This window comes from Podarcis filfolensis (genome assembly GCF_964270895.1).
Source record: "Podarcis filfolensis genome assembly, chromosome: 8".
Taxonomy (NCBI): domain Eukaryota; kingdom Metazoa; phylum Chordata; class Lepidosauria; order Squamata; family Lacertidae; genus Podarcis; species Podarcis filfolensis.
In genome coordinates this window covers 44,451,591-44,472,276 of record NC_139611.1, presented here as the reverse complement: position 1 = coordinate 44,472,276, position 20,686 = coordinate 44,451,591, and the positions used below count along the sequence as shown (strand labels likewise).

At 39.2% G+C, this 20,686-nt stretch overlaps 1 protein-coding gene across 1 annotated transcript; it reads right to left on the bottom strand.

The window, feature by feature from the left end:
- Positions 1–3,255: 3,255 nt before the first annotated feature.
- Positions 3,256–20,602, bottom strand: NAE1 (NEDD8 activating enzyme E1 subunit 1). The gene is made up of 20 exons (XM_083626495.1): positions 20,443–20,602; positions 19,001–19,104; positions 18,855–18,915; positions 18,242–18,272; positions 15,734–15,805; positions 14,984–15,063; positions 13,984–14,093; positions 13,204–13,313; positions 12,424–12,486; positions 11,483–11,546; positions 10,324–10,415; positions 10,167–10,226; positions 9,951–10,084; positions 9,023–9,098; positions 7,611–7,650; positions 6,974–7,060; positions 5,083–5,175; positions 4,602–4,716; positions 4,467–4,516; positions 3,256–3,712 (listed from the first exon to the last, which is right to left on the bottom strand). Exons 1-20 carry the CDS (start codon positions 20,508–20,510, stop codon positions 3,603–3,605), a joined length of 1,620 nt encoding a protein of 539 aa, XP_083482621.1. The 5' UTR covers positions 20,511–20,602; the 3' UTR covers positions 3,256–3,602.
- Positions 20,603–20,686: the final 84 nt, after the last annotated feature.

Sequence of the window (20,686 nt, the reverse complement as noted above, 5' to 3'; positions counted from 1 at the left end):
ATCCTTTCCCTCTCTTCAAATTTTTGTCCTGAAAATTTATCTTGATATTAATACAAGTTTACTTTCCCTCCTTTCACCAATTAACAGTCTATTTTTCTTAAATCTTTGTTACATTTTTGCTAAAATCACATAAATTCATTCCAACATCATTCTAACATTCATTAATCTTACAATACTTCTGTAAAAAGTCTTTAAATTTCTTCCAATCTTCCTCCACCGACTCTTCTCCCTGGTCTCAGATTCTGCCCGTCATTTCCGCCAGTTCCATATAGTCTATCACCTTCATCTGCCATTCTTCCAGGGTGGGTAGATCTTGTGTCTTCCAATGCTTTGCAATAAGTATTCTTGCTGCTGTTGTAGCATACATAAAGAAAGTTCTGTCCTTCTTTGGCACCAATTGGCCAACCATGCCCAGGAGAAAGGCCTCTGGTTTCTTCAGAAAGGTATATTTAAATACCTTTTTCATTTCGTTATAGATCATCTCCCAGAAAGCCTTAATCCTTGGGCATGTCCACCAAAGGTGAAAGAATGTACCTTCAGTCTCTTTACATTTCCAACATTTATTATCGGGCAAGTGATATATTTTCGCAAGCTTGACTGGTGTCATGTACCACCTGTATATCATTTTCATTATATTCTCTCTTAAGGCATTACATGCCGTGAACTTCATACCTGTGGTCCAGTCAGCCATCATAATGTTGTGTCCAACATCTTGTGCCCGTTTAATCATAGCAGATTTCACCGTTTCATCCTGAGTATTCCATTTCAACAGCAAGTTATACATTCTTGACAAATTCTTAGTTTTGGAGACTAACAGTTCTGTTTCCAATTTTGATTTTTCCACCTGGAAGCCAATTTTTTAATCCAAATTATATGCCTCCATTATCTGATAATAGTGAAGCCAATCTCGCACTCTATTTTTTAATTTTTCAAAACTCTGCAGTTTTAATCTGTCTCCCTCTTGTTCCAAAATTTCCCAATATTTCGGCCATTTAGCCTCCATATTGAGCTTTTTCTGAGCCTTCGCTTCCATTGGTGACAGCCACCGTGGGGTTTTATTCTCAAGCAAATCCTTATATCTTATCCAAACATTAAACAGTGCTTTTCTGACAATATGGTTTTTAAACGCTTTATGTGCTTTGACCTTATCATACCACAAATATGCATGCCACCCAAAGACATTATTAAAGCCTTCTAAGTCCAACACATCAGTGTTCTCAAGAAGCATCCATTCTCTCAGCCAGCAAAAAGCGGCTGATTCATAATAAAGTTTTAAGTCTGGCAGGGCAAATCCACCTCTTTCCTTAGCGTCAGTTAATATCTTAAATTTTATTCGAGGTTTCTTGCCCTGCCAGACAAATCTAGAAATATCTCTCTGCCACTTCTTGAAACACTCCATTTTATCTAATATTTGCAGTGTTTGAAACAAAAACAACATCCTTGGCAATACATTCATCTTTATCGCAGCAATTTGGCCTAGCAATGATAGCTTCAGGTTTGACCATATTTCTAAATCCTTTTTCACTTCCATCCAACATTTTTCATAGTTATCCTTAGTCCTAGGGTAGTTCTCATCCTGCCTCTGCACTCTCACTGGAAATGCCCCTGAAGCTTAACTTCAGTGCTGAGGTTTAGGATCAAGGAATCAGAATGTAAATTGTTCATTTTACTTGCTAGCCTGTGCCATTATTTTTTTTTTTTAATTGTGCTCCCTTCCCATCAGTAACATTTACCATAAGTTTCATGCCCTACTATTGAGCTTCAAGAGGCATGGAGTGGTGCAGTTTTAGAATGCAGACACAGCTCTGGATCTAAGCCAGCAAAATCAGCACCTGCTTTCCAGTATTTTAAAACCACCAAGTCACCCCACAGATTTTTTCAGGAAGGGGGTCACTTTAGAGGTGTTTTTTAGATATGGGAATTATTTCACCTCATATCAGACTTCCAGGTCTACTAGTTGGTGAGGAAGTAATTAACGTGCCATCCAGGCGTATTGGTTTGTCCATGAAAAGGTGTACAAGTAATGCATGCACATGCACAAAGGTGCCTAATTCACATGAACAAAGATTACACATGAAAATGCCTCGACTGAAAAGCAGGGTGAGGCAATCCACAAGCTTTGATCTTTATTGGGTTGCTTTCACACATTTATTTTAAACACCAAGTGATAAAAATCTGTATGTGAACACAAAGGAGCCACCTCTGCAACAGTGATAAGTTCAATTCACACAAAGCACTGGAACTGCAAGCAGATGGTAAATATTAAAATCTCATAAAAACCTGCTCACCAAATAAAACATTTCATTTTACCTACTTAGTATGCTTTTTGCTTTAACAGAGCCAATACTATTAGCTATAGTTGACATGTCCAGCATGCCACAGCACCAAATCACTGTTTGGCTTACATGCATGAGCCCCTTCCTAGAATGCTGTTTCAAAATTGACATTAAACCCATGGAAGGGATTATCCCAAATCATATACTGTATTTCCTTGTTTTTGCCTGCCTGTAAATTGGGTAGTGAATAATATGTACTCTTACATCACACTAGATCAGGCTTCCTCAACCTCGGCCCTCCAGATGTTTTTGGCCTACAACTCCCATGATCCCTAGCTAGAAGGACCAGTGGTCAGGGATGCTGGGAATTGTAGTCTCAAAACATCTGGAGGGCCAAGGTTGAGGAAGCCTGCACTAGAACTAAAATCCATGTCGATTTGTAATTCTTTTAAACTTGCCTTTGATCCCATGGAGCCTCAGGGCAGTTTAGAACAATCTTAAACTAGGGCACCTCCTCTTGTACAAAGTAACACCAATGTACCTACCAAGTATGATTCCCCACCGCCAATAAATCCCATTCTTGAGCAGTCTCCTCTAATTCACTGGAACTAATGCTAACATGATCACGTATGTTTCTACAAACCATCTTCAAGTCCAAGTCTTTCAACTAATCCCAGGAAAACATATTTAATCCTTTCCCCAGCAACATTACAGATACTAACAACTGAATAATTACTATAAGTAAAGGAGCAGAAGCAGTCAAACAAATATATTGGGAAGACCAAGAACAGCAGTTTCTAAAATTGCTATTACTACACATTCTCTTCCAGAATGCTTTAAATCTTGTTCATAGTTTAATATATTAATAATATTCAAAGGTGCATTGTGTGTTAGTGTATTCATTGGTTTTTAAAAAAATCCTCTTTCTGAACAAAAGCAGCTTACGTTGAAAACAACACTCCATATTATTTGCTGTACATTTGCTTCAAAGAGGTATTTATTTAACACATAGGTTAAGAAACACTTTTCGGAGTGATATGAGCAGGCTAATAGCAACGGTCTGTATTGGGTCCCACTCCCAATAACACAGAAGAAAAATGCTGCTTACATCTAAAATAATACGATGTTGATAGTGATGACAGTCAATCTATTCCAGTGCCTCTTATTAAAATACAAGATAAAAATATTTATTGCAGTTCAGAAGAACATTTAATAATCAGGAAAAATTACAAAGAAGGGAACTTGGCAGCAAATATAGCAGCAATCATTTACAGAACAAACTGCAAATTAAATGCAACCAGTTTTAAACAATGTACTGTGCTTAGCCTATAACTTGAATGTTGCAGATGTCTGTGACATGCCATTGTAAATGTAGGTGTTATTAAAAATTACAAATTGTTTTGTAATTATTTTCACAGCTTCTTGAGCAGCAGCTCCTGTAAAACAGCAGGGTAATTGGAAGAGGAAGGAACAAAGTTAGAACTTCATAACTCAATTGATGCAATACAAAATTGTTTTTCTTCAACTGCCACTTTATGCCAGTGAACTGAAAATAGAGCTTAACAATTCCCATAACCAACTTCACTCAGTGGTAGACAGCAAACAACTTATTAATTTTAGGACATTTTTATACTGCTTTATATATAGACTCTTCAAAGCAGCATACAGCAAAACCCATGAACCTTGTTAAATAATATCTGTAATCACATTAATCACATAAAACAGAGTCTACAACATGTTTCTTACCTTGAACAATGTGTACACATTGGAAATATTTCAGTTTTGGAAATGATATAGATTGTTTTTATCATGGCTGAGTCAAATACACTACTATCTCATATCTTGAATTCTACATAGCATGTATTCCAAATACTATATATTCCAGAGACATTTTAATTTTGACAAGTAGGTTTAAAAACAATTCAAAACGAACACTTCATTGTGCACTTTCCATCTCTACAAATCTATGATTCTATTATTCTTACATAATTTTTAAAACTATGTTATTGTTTTATGGTATGTCTGTAAGTTGTCTTGAGATGGATGTAAAAGGAGTCATAAATTAATTAATAAGACGAGTGAAAAAACTTCCACTAGTGTTAAAAAAGAGAATATAAAGCTGTAATATTTTTTATGTGCTAATAAGTGTACAGCTAGAGAAGAACTGGTTAAAATTATAGTATTTCTCACCTCCCAAAAATGCTGCAATCATATGTGGCTCAGCAGCTCCATAGCGACAACTACACAGGAAAAACAACATTGTAAAATTTGTAATACCAAAACAAAACCCAGGAAAACTTTATTTTTATTTTATATAGTACTTACAATTCATGAACGTAATCATCCTTCACTGTCACAGGTAATCCATATTCCTGAAGAAAACTGTTGAGGCAAGATTTCAGTTTTCCAATGTCATCTTCCACTTGATAATTATAAGCACCTGGAAATGATTTTTTAAAATTGTACATAGATATAATTTTTGTAAGAGAAGATTTTTTAAAAAAAATCAAATGATTTAATAATAATAACAATAGTAATAATAATAATATGATTTAATAAAGCTTTGTATTGTATTAAAATGATTTAATAAAGCTTTGTAATCTAATTTGTAAAATATATAGAGGCATAATAATGGTATATGCCTCAACCACACAATTAATCTATATATTTATGAACACAGAATATTATTAAGGTTATACCCAAGGGTCACTTACGGAAAATTTCAATTTATTCAATTTATCCATTGTACTAAACACATATTTTGCTAACAGTGTTGGAAACTGGGCAATATTAAAATCAAATTTACCTGGATATCTCCCATGGTGTTTAAAGAATCTATCCACAGCTCGTAACATTAAGTACAGCACCATCTCACTATCAGGGTTATCCATATGGGAAACTTTAAGGGAAAAATAGTGTTAATTGTGTACCAATAGGCTGAAGAAAAGTGTTGCATTGCTTTTATAAAAATCCTAAAATCACCTGAACTGAAATTCATTTTCACAAGAAATTGGTTACACAAACATCTCTGTATGGTTTGTGAATTACAGTCAACAGACATAAATGTGTTTGACCAACACTGGCCTTTGGGGCCCCAAATGCTGTGATAGGTACTGCCTACTCGCTAAGGTCTATGCTCTGGGATAAGTGCTCAAGAGGGTGGTTGCAACCGAACTTCAGCTCTTGGATGAAGATGATTATCTAGACCCATTCTTGGGTTCCAGCCCAGTTTCAGAACCAAAATGGTCTTGGGTCTCTTTAGATGGATGACCTCTGTTAGGAGAAAAGGAGGAATGAAGCTCAGTAACATCCCTTGGATTGCTCAGCAGTTTTTGATATAATTAACCATGGTATTTTGCTAGAACAGCTCTGTGGCTTGGGTGTCAGAAGACACAGTGGTTCCACTCCAACCTGCAGGGTGGATTTCAGGCTGGTAGTCTTGAGGGAGAACAGCTGGGTCTCTGTGAGATTTCCCAACATACAGTCATGTCTCCCATGCTATATAACATCTATATGAAACTGGTGAGGCCACCAGGGGCTTGAGGGCCATCAATACACTGATGACACCCAGCTTTGTTCTCCTTGGCATCTGACTCAGGTGTAGTCTACAAGTTCTTGATTGGGCTTGGATACAATGGTGGGCTGAATAAGCTGAGACTGAACTCCAACAAGATGGAGTGCCTGTTAGAGCTTTGGCTGATTTGTCGGCTACAGTCATTCCTGGACACGGATAGCCATGCCACAGTGACTCGTGCACTGGAAGCCTCCCAGATAGACAGATAAATGACTGTAATGTGCTCTGCATGGGGCTGCCCTTGGAGCTGGTCTGAAAGTTGCAGCTTATGCAGAATGCAGCCACCTTATTACTGAGTAGATTGGAATACCAGGATGATGTTAACACTGGTCCTGAAGGAGCAACAATGGCTACCCATGTGCTACCAGGCAAGATGCTCGTATTAATTTATAAAGCCCTAAACAGCTTGAGAGCTAAATATGTACCTTCTCTCCTGCTGGTGAATTAAAATCTGTGGGGAAGGGGGGAGGGAGCCCTGTTAATGTTTCCACTTAGGTATGATATCTGCTATGCAGCAACCCATTTAACAGCCTCCACTGTAGAGCCCCAATTGTGGAATATTCTCCCTCTTAAAATTCACTAATTCATTATAGGCTGTTTTGTTTTCTGCTTTGCATGTATTTATATCACTATGCTGCTGTTACGTTGTATTTTAGTTCTGTTGTGTTATATCTCACCCTGGGCTCGTTGTGGTAAGAGGGATAAAATGTTTTAAAATAAACAAAGGGAAGGACTAATCATGTGCCTAGCATTTGAGGTTTTTCCCTGAGAATTTTCCCTGCTAAGTCAGCATGAATGGTTCATGTATGTTTACAGATGTAACAAAATAATTTCTGAAATTTGTTTTCACCAAGAAATAGCAAAAGCAAGTTGCACTTTCACTCTCCTCATCACTGCTGTAACCATTAGCATATCCCATCTATAATAAGGCACAAAGATCAAAGCTACTTTGGGGTCACACATTTCCCCGTAACTAAGATCCCAATTCCATTTTCCATGTTACAGCAGAAACAAAGGAAACAACAGAATGACATAATCCCTTTCAGGTCATTATTTCCACATCACTGCCTGCAGATGAAAACACAGTAAAAGAAGACTGTAGATAATAAAGTCATGTTCTTACTGATCTCATCTTTGTTTGAAGTATTCAAACCATACTCTTCAGAAAGAGATCTACACCGCACTACTTGAAGAAATGCTGAATTAGTGCCTAAATAGGGTTGGGAAGGAAGATAAGAGAGAAAAGTATGTGTAATGAAGGGATAGCACTTTTAAAAAACAAAAACAACTAGCCCTTGAAACCTAATCATTTAAACAAAAAACACAAAAAAGGATAAACCTGGCAATTATATAAAATTCACTGAGTTATTTCTAGTGGCTTTGTAAGGATTTGAACCTCCTGGTCCACAGAAATGCTAATGTGAGATGCTTCAAACAAAGATAGATTTTCTCCAGGCACTAGAATGACACCAAAAACTCTGTAGAGACAGAAATGTTTATGCATATACAGTCATATGAAAAAGAAAGTACACCCTCTATGAATTCTGTTGTACATATCAGGACATAGTAACAATCATCTGTTCCTTAGCAGATCTTAAAATTAGGTAAATGCAACCTCAGATGAACAATAAATGACATGTGTCATGATTTATTTAACAAAAATAAAGCCAAAATGGAGAAGCCATGTGTGAAAAACTAAGTACACAGTAACAAAGACAATGTAACACAGTATAAGCTGAGAGAAAACCATGAATACTTACAAAGTAGTTTCAGTTCTTTCTGAGAAATAGATTCTGGTGCCTATGAAATAAAGTGTCATGTTAACATGCCAATTCTCTTAACACAATTGTTTTTAAAATGTTCATTAGATGTTTGAAGTCACATTTATTTAAGCAGAATAATCTTATTAAGCAGCCACTTTCTCCTAATTCCGCATTGTCATAAGAATAAGTAGCAAATAAGACAAGAAAATTGAGGAATATTGCCCTGATTCAGTAAGACTGATAGTGTTTAAGAAAGTGTATGCTCAATATAAATTTGCTGCTTTGGTGTAAACTGCTTTGTTGCATTATCTTTTTAAAAAATGGTATTATGTGGTAATGATTTTCTAGTGGTGAAATTTCTGCTGTTGGATGAGCTGCTCCAACGTCACAAAAGAAAATAAGGCCATAGGGAAAGAAAGACATTGGTCTTTGTTCCCACTGGATGCCAGCAAGAGAAAAAAGGCAGGAAAGCATAGGGTGGGGGAAGAGTTTGGGTTATTTATTTTTTAACTGTGAAGGGGGAAAGAAAAAATAGGCAGAAAAAATAGGAAGAATCAAAGAACTGGCAAGGTAAGAATTAAAAACAAAAACAAAGGAGTGAGGAGCAGTTTAAACATATTCTGTTTAAAGGAAGGAAAGGAACTGGAACTAGTTGATGCTTTGGTACCATGTGACCCTGCCTTGGGACAGTGAGTATGTTAGTCCACACTTTACTGGATGCCTCCATCACACAATTCCTAGGAATTAGAATCTTCCATGAATTTTCACAGCTGTAACATTCATCCCAGTCACAATGAAACAAGGAAAGTCACATGAACAGTGGTGAACAGTGGTGTCTTTTAGTTAAAGGCTCCATGCCAACACGGGACGCAGGTGGCGCTGTGGGTTAAACCACAGAGCCTAGGAGTTGCCAAGCAGAAGGTCGGCGGTTCGAATCCCTGCGACGGGGTGAGCTCCCGTTGCTTGGTCCCTGCTCCTGCCAACCTAGCAGTTCGAAAGTGCAAGTAGATAAATAGGTACCGCTCTGGCGGGAAGGTAAATGGCGTTTCTGTACGCTGCTCTGGTTCGTCAGAAGTGGCTTAGTCATGCTGGCCACATGACCCAGAAGCTGTACAACGGCTCCCTCGGCCAATAAAGCAAGATGAGCACAGCAACCCGAGTCGGCCACGACTGGACCCAATGGTCAGGGGTCCCTTTACCTTTACCATCCCAACACAATATGTTAATTTATCATTTTTTTAAAAATCTACTCGCAATTATCAACAGTTCTGTCGATCAAGTACAAATCTGTGAGTACAGATCATTAGCTCTTTGGATTGGGTCATTATATAGGAGCCGCTTTCCATGTTAAGTTAGAGAAGGAAGATTAAAGAGAAGGAAGATTCAAAACATAACTTTCATTAGCTCACCTTGCCTAATGACTGGAGCAGCTTGGCAGCATAGTTAGCCACAGCTTCAGCATCTTTCTTAGCTTTGTCACGATATCTTTTTAAAAAGGGGCAAAAACGTAAAACTTCAGTAAGACCAATTCCAGAAATCAGTAGGCTTCATCTACATCAATATTCATTCTCATGTTACAGATTGTCAAAGACAAATGGAAAGACAGGGACTGCGCCAGCTTCCTAAGATCTATTTGTTTTAAAATTGATACTTAGAAGGTCATTATTACTTTATATGTTTTTGTACCGAAACAGGAATCTCTGTACAAAACAGGCATGTGAGAAGCGGTCACTGAAAACTATCAATATTGTCATCTGCTTGAATTCACTTATCAGGAACATGAACACAGTTAAGGGAACAAATACCTTTATGGCTAAGTAGTTAGTGGAACGAGCAGCATTCTAAAGATCGTAGTCCCAGAACTTACTTCTGAGAACTGCCCTGTAAGTGAACTACAGGTAATGGTGCATTGGCAATTCGTTTGTGGCTGAAAAAAATACTATGGGGGAAAATACACATTTGGTTCCCTTTTATTGAGCTCTGAAGGAAGAAATGCTAGAGATCATGGAAGAACAACAAAAATCATTCAAATCTACACGTGCTTCTATACAGCTGCTATACCCTGTCTTACACTGTCGTGTCACCCATGCTGATATTGCTAGTCCAATTGGATCACAGTCCCTAAGAAGATGGCGGACTTTCCTTCCCTGGAGGTTTTTAAGCAGAGGTTGGATGGCCATCTGCCATGGATGCTTTAGTTGATATTCCTTCATTGCAGTGGGTTGAACTAGATGACCCTTGGGATCCCTTCCAAGTCTACAATTCTATGATTTGGGTGTGCGCGCGTTATCATTCAATATTTAATATAATATAAAGCAAAAAACAGACAATACTTACATATTTTGCAGCTTGATAAATTTACTAGAATCTGCTATCATATCTGGAATTGTGCCCCGGACAGGTAAATTTCCTCGACCCTCCTTTGCCACAAATTCCTTTACAGCTCGAACCAAGATCCAAAAGTGTGGACTCTTAAGGGTAAACAAAAATATCACACTAACTTTTTCTATTTAGATAAGCAGAATACAGTAGCAAGCTGTTTGTGTTTATTACCTGCTTTGAAAGAGTGATACAACAATCGTCACTAAAAATGTCTTCAATGCAACCTGGTATCTAAAGGAAGGTGGGGGGAGAACAAATTTAAGCAAATTTTCCAACAAAGGATTCAGTAATTATGCGGCTAGAATACTGTGGAGGAATCTTATTTTACCTTAGTAGCAGCTACAGCTGTGTTCACGTTTTTAATAGCTTCTTCAAAGTTTTCTTCATCTTCTAGGCCTCCATTTTCATTTTTCAAGATTCCTAATAACAAGAGAAAAAGCAGGACTTTAAACACAGATGATCTTCATTATTCTTTAGCTCCTTAAAATTCAAGTGACTTTGTCAGGTTCTCTTAAAAGTTGATACTTCGGGCATTTTTATGTAAACTGCCTTGAGATAGTGGCTTATAAGATTAATACATTAATGATGGTGATGATAAAAAATAGTAATACCATTTATGCATATTTTACATGTATTCTTAAAGCACAACAGAGCTCAAGATAAAGCTGCAACGCTAAACCATTGTTTAGTTCTACATAGATGAACCTCCAAAGTGAAGTCCCTGCTCACACACCTCCCATATCCCTGGGAGGAAGATTTCTGCTTAGTTTTGTAGTGCTGTGTACAATCTAGGGATCCTGATTTAAAACACACACAAAATGATTATTTAAACAGGACAGCTTTATAAGCTGTATTTTGAAGTTGGTTTCCTTTAGAAACTAAGCACTGCTAGCTTGAAATATGGGCCCCTGGCTTGCAAGCAATGCTAAGCGAAGATTCTTTGAAAGTGAAACTAAACCCAGCAGCAGGATAATATAATAATAATAATATCATTTATACCCCAGCCACTCTGGGCGGCTCCCAATCGAGTGTTAAAAACAATACAGCATTAAATATTTAAAACTTTTAAATTAAATATTAAAATATTAAACTATTTTTAAAAAGGGCTGCCTTCAGATGTCTTTTAAAAATAGGATAGCTGCTTATTTCCTTGACATCTGTTGGGAGGGCGTTCCACAGGGTGGGCGCCACTACCGAGGATGAAAGGGGACAGAGTGTGAGAGCCTGATGCTTCACTCAGACTTGTGAAGGCTCATTCATATAGTGCTAAGTCCTGGGTTAACTCATGAGCACCCTGACCCGCTTGATGCTACAATTTTCCTGATCCCTGACCAGTGGCTATGTTGGCTGGGGCTGATGAGTCTTGAAGTTCAAGAACATCTGGAGGCCATAGGTTAGCCGCCCTGCCCCCCATATTAATATATAAAAATGTATTTTAAAATTCTGCACCTTTGGTATATTGCTAATAAGCTCCTGCTTGACATTACCTTGCCTAATCATCTCTCGGAAGGCTTCCTTTTCTTTGTAGTTCTTAGGCATCTGTCCACTGTTCTAAATAGAAAAGTTATATATGTGAACTATGTAAAAACAAAGAGCGGCCAACTAGCAAGAGAGTATTGAGTATGCATCTGTGTTCCAGCAAATAGCAGAAATTGTTCTTTGGGGCACTATTTTCCATATTTCTAACTATGTCTGACCAGGGGTAAGCTATCCAGGCATTGATGTTCTTTTTAATTTATATAAAGTGAAATCTTTACTTGTTTTAACATTTACATTAAAAGCAATTATCAATGTTTAACAAAAACAGCAGCAGGATCTCAAGCTTAATCAAAGACGATAAATCAAGGCAAGTGCCTGATACAGTTGTGTATTGGTGCAGCACCCAGGTACGGAATCATACAAGGTTCAATCGAGCCCTATCCCCCCCCCACACACTCCCCAGAATACAGGCCAACCTGGAACACAAGTAACTTGTGAGGCAGAAAATGGGGTCTGAATAGGGATATGGGAAGTGCATACAGACCTTCAATTGCCTGAAACAACTGCCTGCCCATGAACTTACATGCTGAAATTGGTGGGTGAGGGATAAAAGAGAACACAAGGGAATAGGGTATTACTGAATCCTGGGGGGATTCCCATGCAGGTACTTTGCCTATATGCAACCAGATTTTTAAAAAATATTTTTTTTCCAAATAAATATCTCTGGAGAGCACTCAACTGGTTTGCTTTTTAGCTGCATTTCTACACACAATCTGGCTGTTTAAATTGAGTTGGTCAGTAGGATTTAAGCAGCCAGCCACACACCAGACTGCAGCCTCTGTCCTAAAACATATAATAATAGCACTTAAGCTTCTTTGGGAAGCTTAATTTCCATAGTGCTGAAAAGAAAGCACCAATATGTTAGAATATTACCATGGTGTCTACATACTTCATTATGCCATTTTTCTAGATACTTGGATACGATCACAATCCATGGAATGTGGCTGTGTTCCTGCAAATGCAAAATTACACTTGTTTTAAACAGATGAATACAGCAACCCTGAAGCAAGGAAGCTGTTGAACTAAGTACAGGTTCAATGCACCACAAAAATTCAGCATTCAACAAAAACAGATAAATTAACTGAACTGCTTTCAAAAAACAGGTGTCATTAACATACTTGCAGCATAATTCTTCCAATTTGTGCAACAGATCTGAAGAACCCACTCAGCTTTATGAGTTTGCATGTGACTTTGCAAGTTGCCCATTAGTGAAGACACAGAATTTTCTTCTGGTTTAAAATCCCAACAGCATTCAGGTGTGGCCATAAAGCCTTAAATAATAATCAATGATTTAGTTATTTTGAGCTATTCAATGCTCCTTGGGCTAGTTGCTGTGGTTTTACAACAAGCTTATGTTGGAAGTGTATGGAGAAGCAAACCTGTAATGAAGGATCTGGTTCAAAAAGTATGCTTAGCAATTTTTTCTTCAAACAGGCCTCACACTGCTTATCTCATGGAATTCTACTGCAGCATTAAATTCTTCAAAATAAAACCAGAAACTAGAATAGGTGAATTCACTGAAAGTCTCAAACTCAAAGCACTATTTTTAAAAAGAGTCTTTCGTAGGCATTAGTTACTGCCTGTAAGCCACTTCTCTTAAAATGATTGTGTGGATTGCCTCTAAAGCCTGCACCCATATTGCTAGACAGAACACAGAGCTTATACTAACCTTTTTCTCCATATGATCCAAATCATAAGACTGAATGTGCTCCTTCAGTTCTGGAAAAGGATTGTCCAGTCTCAAATCATCCAATGCATTGTCTGGGTGAGATTCCACAACTATCAAAATATTGAAGGAGATTTTGATTTGAAAGAAAAGTTGATGATAACATATTCAACTTCACATGCTATTTATCATCATGGTCCATCTAGCTCAGTGTTATCTACACTGACAGGCAATGTTTTCTAGGATTTCAGACAGGGTTTTCTTCCAGACCTAACTGGAAATGGCAGAGATTGAACCTAGAACCTTCTACATACAATGCGGATGCTACCATTGAGCAATGCCCCTTCCCCTCTGGAAAAACCTACTATTTGCTGGAGAAATGGCATACAATAAAAAGTGGAGGTGGTCAGATCTACAGCTTGGGACTAGATTTTACATCTAATTTTGCTACCAACAAGATGAACTACATGCTCATAATCCATTTCTAGATTATTATTTTTTAGTATGTTCACTCACTACGAGACACACTGCAGTGCCACAAAAAATCTTTCATGTTACGATTCAATAATAATAACATTTTTAAAGATGGGCATGTATAAGCTATAAGGCAGAAGTAGCCAACATGGTATCTTTCTGATGTTGTTGGACTACAACTCCCATCATCCCTGCCCACTGCCTACACTGGCTTGGCCAATACAAGCTGGAAACCAACAATAATTGTAAGGCACCATGTTGACTACCCCAACATAGGAGAAGCTCTTAATTATTAAATGAATCTCTTACCTGGGTGTTCTTTAATAATGATTCTCATATATCCTATTAATCCGTAAGTCCTACAAACTAATAGCGGAATGTTATAATTCCAAAGGACTTCGGCAAGCCTGAGTAATGTACTGAAAAATAATAAGATATGGAGTCAGATCAAGAGAACAGAGTGAGAGAGAGAGAGAGAGACTGCTCTATTGCAAAAAAGAAATCTTTTTTTCTTTAATAGCAGTCCACAGCCTATATTTCTGTTGAACATAAAGTTAAGCAATCACAAAAGTTATTTTAACCAGCACCTCAAGATATAGTGTATCTTAAATAATTCAAATTTCTTGTTTTCAGTACATTATGACAAAATAGCAAGCAATGTAGCAACTTTTTCTGAATCTTTATCAACTTTTTCTGAATCTTTATCAGAGTATAGAGATGACTGAACTCCTTTCATTATCAAGATGCAGGCCACAAATCAAGTAGAGAATTCCTTTATAAGGATTGGTAGGTTAACAAGTTGATTACCACAGCAGATCTCCTTAGGGCCAAACAAAGCATTTAGAAACAAATGCAGCACTGGGAAATCAGACTGTTGTTTCTCTGCTGCAAAGCAAAGGGTAGAAATAATTTATGCACTTTCCCCTTGCAACCCCCCACTTTGTTCCCAGACATGCATTTTCTGGGTCGGTTATGGACAAAACATCTAGGGAGAAAGGTTGCAAGGACACAATTTCCACTCTTTGCAATGCCTAGGGAACTCAGGTTTCTAGAACATCTAGTTTGGCCCCTATCTAGTGAATTTCCCAGCCAAGTGTGTATTTTTTTTGTTTCAGTGGAATGGAAATAGCTAGAGGAAAACACAACTTAACTAAATTGAATTGTGCTCAAACATAATGGAAATCAATTGGATGTAAGCATTAAAAACAAGGATGACACACTAGCTTTCTCACGTAATTTACATATTCACTGAAAAAGCCTAAAGAATATTTGCATTTTACATGATAATGTTAATTTGATTCTTGCTTACCTCTCTGGGAGTTGAGTTGCAATCACTATATTAAACCGGCAGAAAAATGAAGGATCATTGTCCAGAAGTTTATCTGGATTCTTAAGAAAATGCATTAGACACATACATATTAGATCATAAAGCAATTACACATAGAAATATTAAACATTAGTTTCACTTATTGGGCTAAGTGCATGAATTGCAAACTTACTTTTAATATGCACATATATGTAGGACTACGGTTAACTTAACCCCCCCCCTAAATTTAGAATTTTCCTAAATCCTATAGATATGAACAAATCAACCCCTGGAATTTTCTGTGCCTCACATTCAAGCATCAATCAAGGCATCAACCACATAAACATAGCAGTTACCTCATTCACCGTGCACAGAACAGTGATGACTGTATGGCACAATTTGCCAAAGATTAACTGTCACATGCACACTCTTTAAAGCTGCATTAACAACTGCCAAGTTCACCCTACTTTTGGAGTAAATCTACGCTCTGCTATAATATCAATTCACACAACATGAACAGGGTTTGCTATTTAGAGTGTGGCTGATGATGCCTTTTCACATCAGACCTTTCCACAGTGATGACAAAGGGTGCTGTGGAGGAGGCAGGATGCTACACAACTCAGCTAACTTGGCTACCATATCCCTTCACTTGTAATTCTCTACTTGCATGCCATGGCATGCACATGCAACCTTCTCTTTTATACTTTTCCAATTGCCAACACTCCAGTATACACAAGGATGTTTGCTACAAACCTCTTCCACGAAATTTCCGGAGACATCATTATTCAATTCTTGTAATAGTTCTGTGGCGCACTGGGCTCGGTTCTGTTTAAAAATAACAACTGGAAATATTAGACTGTTATGACTACAATCCTATGCATGCTTACATACTTCTCTCACAAGCGTGTTTGGTGGGGATGCAGAGAGGGATGTTCCCTCTCCTTGTTGGCTCTCTCCTTGTCGTCCTTCTGTCAATAGGTGAAGACTTTCTTGTTCCAAAAGGTTTTTAGGAACTGACTGCTTTTAATGAAATGGCTGTGCTGTGCTGTTTTTATTTCAGTTATTTGTATATATATAGTTTTGATTGTCTATCAACATTTAATTGCTTTTAATGACTGTTTCGCCGCCCCATATTTTTAGCTTTTCTTATTTTTTTCTGTAAGCTGCATTGAGTCCCTGTCAGGGAAAAGGGTGCGTATTGATACTACTACTACTACTACTATTTATTATGGTGGAATTTACATTTAAATCAACATACAAAGAACTAGATCCAAGGGCAGTCCCACATAGAACACATTACAGTACCCCAGCTTCAAGGTTACCAACACATGGAGTGGTCAGGTTATGTACTGCTGATGAAAAGTGGTGCAGAGAAAAGAGGACAAAGGAATTTGATGTGGGCTCTACTTTCTCACAGGAACTAGCATAGCTAGAGGGGGAAATGACCAAAGTTTTGTTTGGGTAGAACATGCTGACCTTTGCATGCAAGCAGGTGGCTAAGAAGTCTTAATTTTGAGTGAACTAATTAGAACAAGTCCTTCCAAGCATTTGTATGAATTAGTAAGGGTTCTGATTGGCTCTTACATAATTTGCAATCTGTTTATCTGTATTTTAGTCATATTATTTAGTTATGTGCTGCAATTCTGTTCACTCCTACCTGGAAGTAAATCCCTTTGAACTCATTGGGAGTTACTTCTGAGTAGTCATGTATGAGATTGCACTGTTAATCTCTTTATTATAAAAGAGAAAGTAAAATATATTTCACCAGGTGGGTCCAATGTACTATTATTGTTAATCACTTCCCATAAACATGTTTCAAGGCAATGTACAAAACAGAATGAAACAGCTTAAAACAGTTAAACATAAGACAGAAAACAACAACAGGTAATTTTTAAAACAATTCAAAGTGGACACCCATGGCAGAGACCCATTCATTCACCTGGGAAAACATGTCAGAACAAAAATGTACCGTATTTTTCGCTCCATAGGGCGCACCTGACCATAAGGCGCACCTAGTTTTTAGAGGAGGAAAACATGAAAAAAAATATTCTGAATCAAATGTTGTACTAAACCAGTTAAAGCAGCAAAGCGGGTGGCTCCTGTCCGCTTTGCTGCTTTAAAGCGAGCCTCAGAGGAGGGAAGGAAGGGGAACCATGGCTTATCTAAGTCCAGTTAATAATGCTGAGCCTGATTTTATATGCATCTCAAAGCCCTTGACATATATACATTATAATGACAAGCCGAGATAGGCCTCCTGCATAGGAGGAGGGGAGGAGAAGAGAGGGAGCCATCATAGCTCAATAGGGAGAGCATGGAGAAGATCCCAAGTTCAGTCCTTGAAAGCTTCTCCAGGTAGGACAGAAGGTGTGTCTCCTGAAACCCAGGTGAGCCTCTGCCCATCAGTGAAGACAAAACTGAGCTAAATGGGCTCAGGGGTCCTGACGTGGTACAGGGAAGGTCCCTCTGTTCCTGTTTAAATTAGCCCTTTCTTCAGAACCATGGCGACTACAATCTTAGTTTGTTTTTAAAGGGAACAGCTGTAACCTCAGTGGCTTGGCACGCAGAACACCACACGTTCAATCCCCAGCCTCTCCAGGCCTGAAACTCTGGCAAACTGCTACCAGTCAGTGTTGACATTACTAAGCTAGATGGAGTAGTGGATCCGACTCCTTATAAGGCAGCTTCCTAGGTTCCCATTAATGCTTCAGATCTGGGTGTGAGGCTTGCTGTCACGTTTAGTGTGGCGAGGGTGGTTCTTTGCACATCTGGAAGATGACTGTGTCACCTCCCATCACCCTATTGAAGGTGCTTTTACAGCTCAGGGAAAAGGGCAGGCAGCCACAGCATGTGTAGACTGTAGCATCCTGAATTAAGGGAGGGATTCCCCTTGCAGCCAAAGGGTTGTTTGAGGCCACCACGAAAGAGCTGATCTTAAGCTTGAAACCAGGACTTGCTCTTTAACCATGATGCTCCTCCAGCTGCCAATGCCATCCATGTAACCTTGTGTGAATATCAAGTGTGGGTTGTGTCCAGGAAAGTGCAAATAGTGGGCAATTGTCATATCTTTGTTCCATAGAACAGGGGTTGCCATACTGAAATCCCTGCTCCAAGTTACTGTGGAGTGGGCTTTTGAGATCTTTGGAACTTTAGGAGAAGTTATCCTGTAGACTACAGTGACCTACTGCATAGGTAAAAGATAAGGTGGTCTCTCAAATACTGCAGAGTCACTTTCCTAATACAGCACATTTAATATTTTCTTACCTGGCCAATGCTGCTTCTTTGCAGGAAAAAACTAAAAAAAGCAGAAAAAGCAACCACACATTTCAGAGTTTTAACTTGATGAAACATTTCTGGAAATAAAATATATCACTTTATGGAATGTACTCCAAGAAAACAGCCCAACCACATTTCCTCTCCCCAATAGGAATGTTCTTGTTGGAATTAATATTTTGGATTTTTGTAATTCAAGTGATTATGGCCCTATCAACAGCAGAACATTGAGACAGTGGAAGAATGCAGTAACAGGACCCAGTCAGTCCCAGTGGGGCTTACTCTAAGCACCAATTAATTTATCAGTGCTTATAACAAGTCTCACTTGCCAAAGACCAACCAAGAGCACACGCCCAGTTGTTTCTGCATAGCCACATCTTTACTTGCCCCACACTCTACACCACTGTGCTCCTCAGAGCCCCACTGAATTCTTCCCACGTATTTTAAATGGTAATTTTGAAATAGGCCTGGTACAGACAGAACATTGCCCAACCTGCTGATCATATAGTTTAGAGGTCAGCAGTGTCCCTACGGGTTTGCAAGCACCTCACCTCCCACACCTAAACACACTCCTTCATTTTCAGAACTATGGTGCACACATTACCTATTGCCAACATCTTCACCGGTGACTTGATTCCCATCAACAATTGTAAATGATCCAACACCTTGAAGAAACAAATAAACATGGTGCTTACACCAAATTACAACTTTTCTACTCGATGAAAGTTGCACATTTGTTTTTATTTATACCTGGCAGAACTAAGTTTTTGAGAATCTCAGTTCCTGTGGCTGTTGCATTTATCACACAAACGTGTGCAGATTCTAAAGCTTCTTGTCCATGGTCACCCCATAATCTGCAACACAAAAACACAGGCATCATCAACATTCCTAATTCAAATTTTGAGAGAGGATACATACAAGAAATTGATGCATTGATGAATTCAGAACATCACTGTTAAGTGTTGCTTCTTTATATAAGCATGGAACTGAGTATCTTAAAAAACAACTAACAGATGAAATGAGAAGTGGCTAGTCTTGAAAATGGAACAGGACAGAAACTTTTGTACTGTAATTATAGTGTTAGACCAAGACTTGGGAACACATAGCTATCCTGATGATGTTGGATTCTTGATTCCCAGAAGCCCCAGCCAACATGGCCAATAATCAGAGATAATGGGATGTATTATGGAGGACTACAGGTGTTAAGACTTTGACTAGAAAGATCCAGGTTCAAAATCCCATAAAACTTACTAGGTGGTCTTGGACTATGCACCATCTCCCAGCCTCATCTACCTAATAGAATTACTATGATGATGTGGCTCTGAACTCCTCAGAGGAAGAGCACAATACAAATCTGCCAGAGTGAGAGAACAGTTGGCTAAAAGAAGAAAGCTTGATTTCCAACAGACTCAAGTTAGAAAATATTGTAAGGTTTTTGAGCACTTTAAGGAAGTTTGTAAGCATTATTTGTAATATTTATACAGTGCTTAAAGGTCCAAGGAACTCAGGCTGATGTGAACATAGGTCTTCCCCTTCCATCATCATAACAAGCCAGTGAAGCAGGGTACACAGACAGCTTTAAACCTGCACACACAGCAAAGTGCTCCTTTGGGTCAGAGGCTTTTTGGCTGTCGCTGGGAACAATATAAAAGATACACTAGAACTTGCTAGGGAAGAAGAGGCATCTGTTAAAAGTGAAGCGAGTCCCTGAGATGTATACCTAGCATAGGAAGGAGAGAGATCTCTGCTGAAGGTGGGGTGCACCTGTCCAGCGTAAGAAGCCCCCGATCACCCACTGAGCTCCATGGTCAATGGGAGATTTGAACCTGGGTCTTCCCAGTCCTGAACAACCGCTGTAACCACTAGACCACACTGCCTTTGTAAAAGTTTATTAAGGGAGCTCTTCGCTTTTGTTTTTAAGCCCTAGGCTTAGCCAACAGAGAGAGGCCTTGGGCGGGAGGAGATGGAGGGCGTCCTGGCTCCGGTGCCGCCGAGGAGAGTCCCCTGAGCGGCGACTGGACCATCCTGGGGGCGCCCCTAGGAAACAGCCAAGGAAGGATCCTGCCCTGGCAGAGCCTCTCCAAGCCCCTGCCCAACCCGCCTCCCTACAAGTGGCAACGCGAGGCCGGCCGTTCCCCCTGCGCTGCGCCCAACTAGCCCTCGTTCTCCTCCTCCTCGCCCTCCAGGCCGACCTGAGCTGCCGGTCGTAGCGCTGCTCCTTCAGGCTGACTCTGCCCTGCTGCTGCACCGTCGCCGCCATGACGCCCCTTCGCCGAACCGAGGACGGTCCTCTCCGCCGCACTTCCCCAAGCCTTCCTGAAGCGGCGCAAGAATGCTCAGCGTCCGCCAACGCGCTTGCGCAAGCCGGCAAGCACCGCCGGCAATTCGCTGTTTTTGCTTGACGGGCAGGGTCGCTCGTCCCGCCTCCTCCCGCGG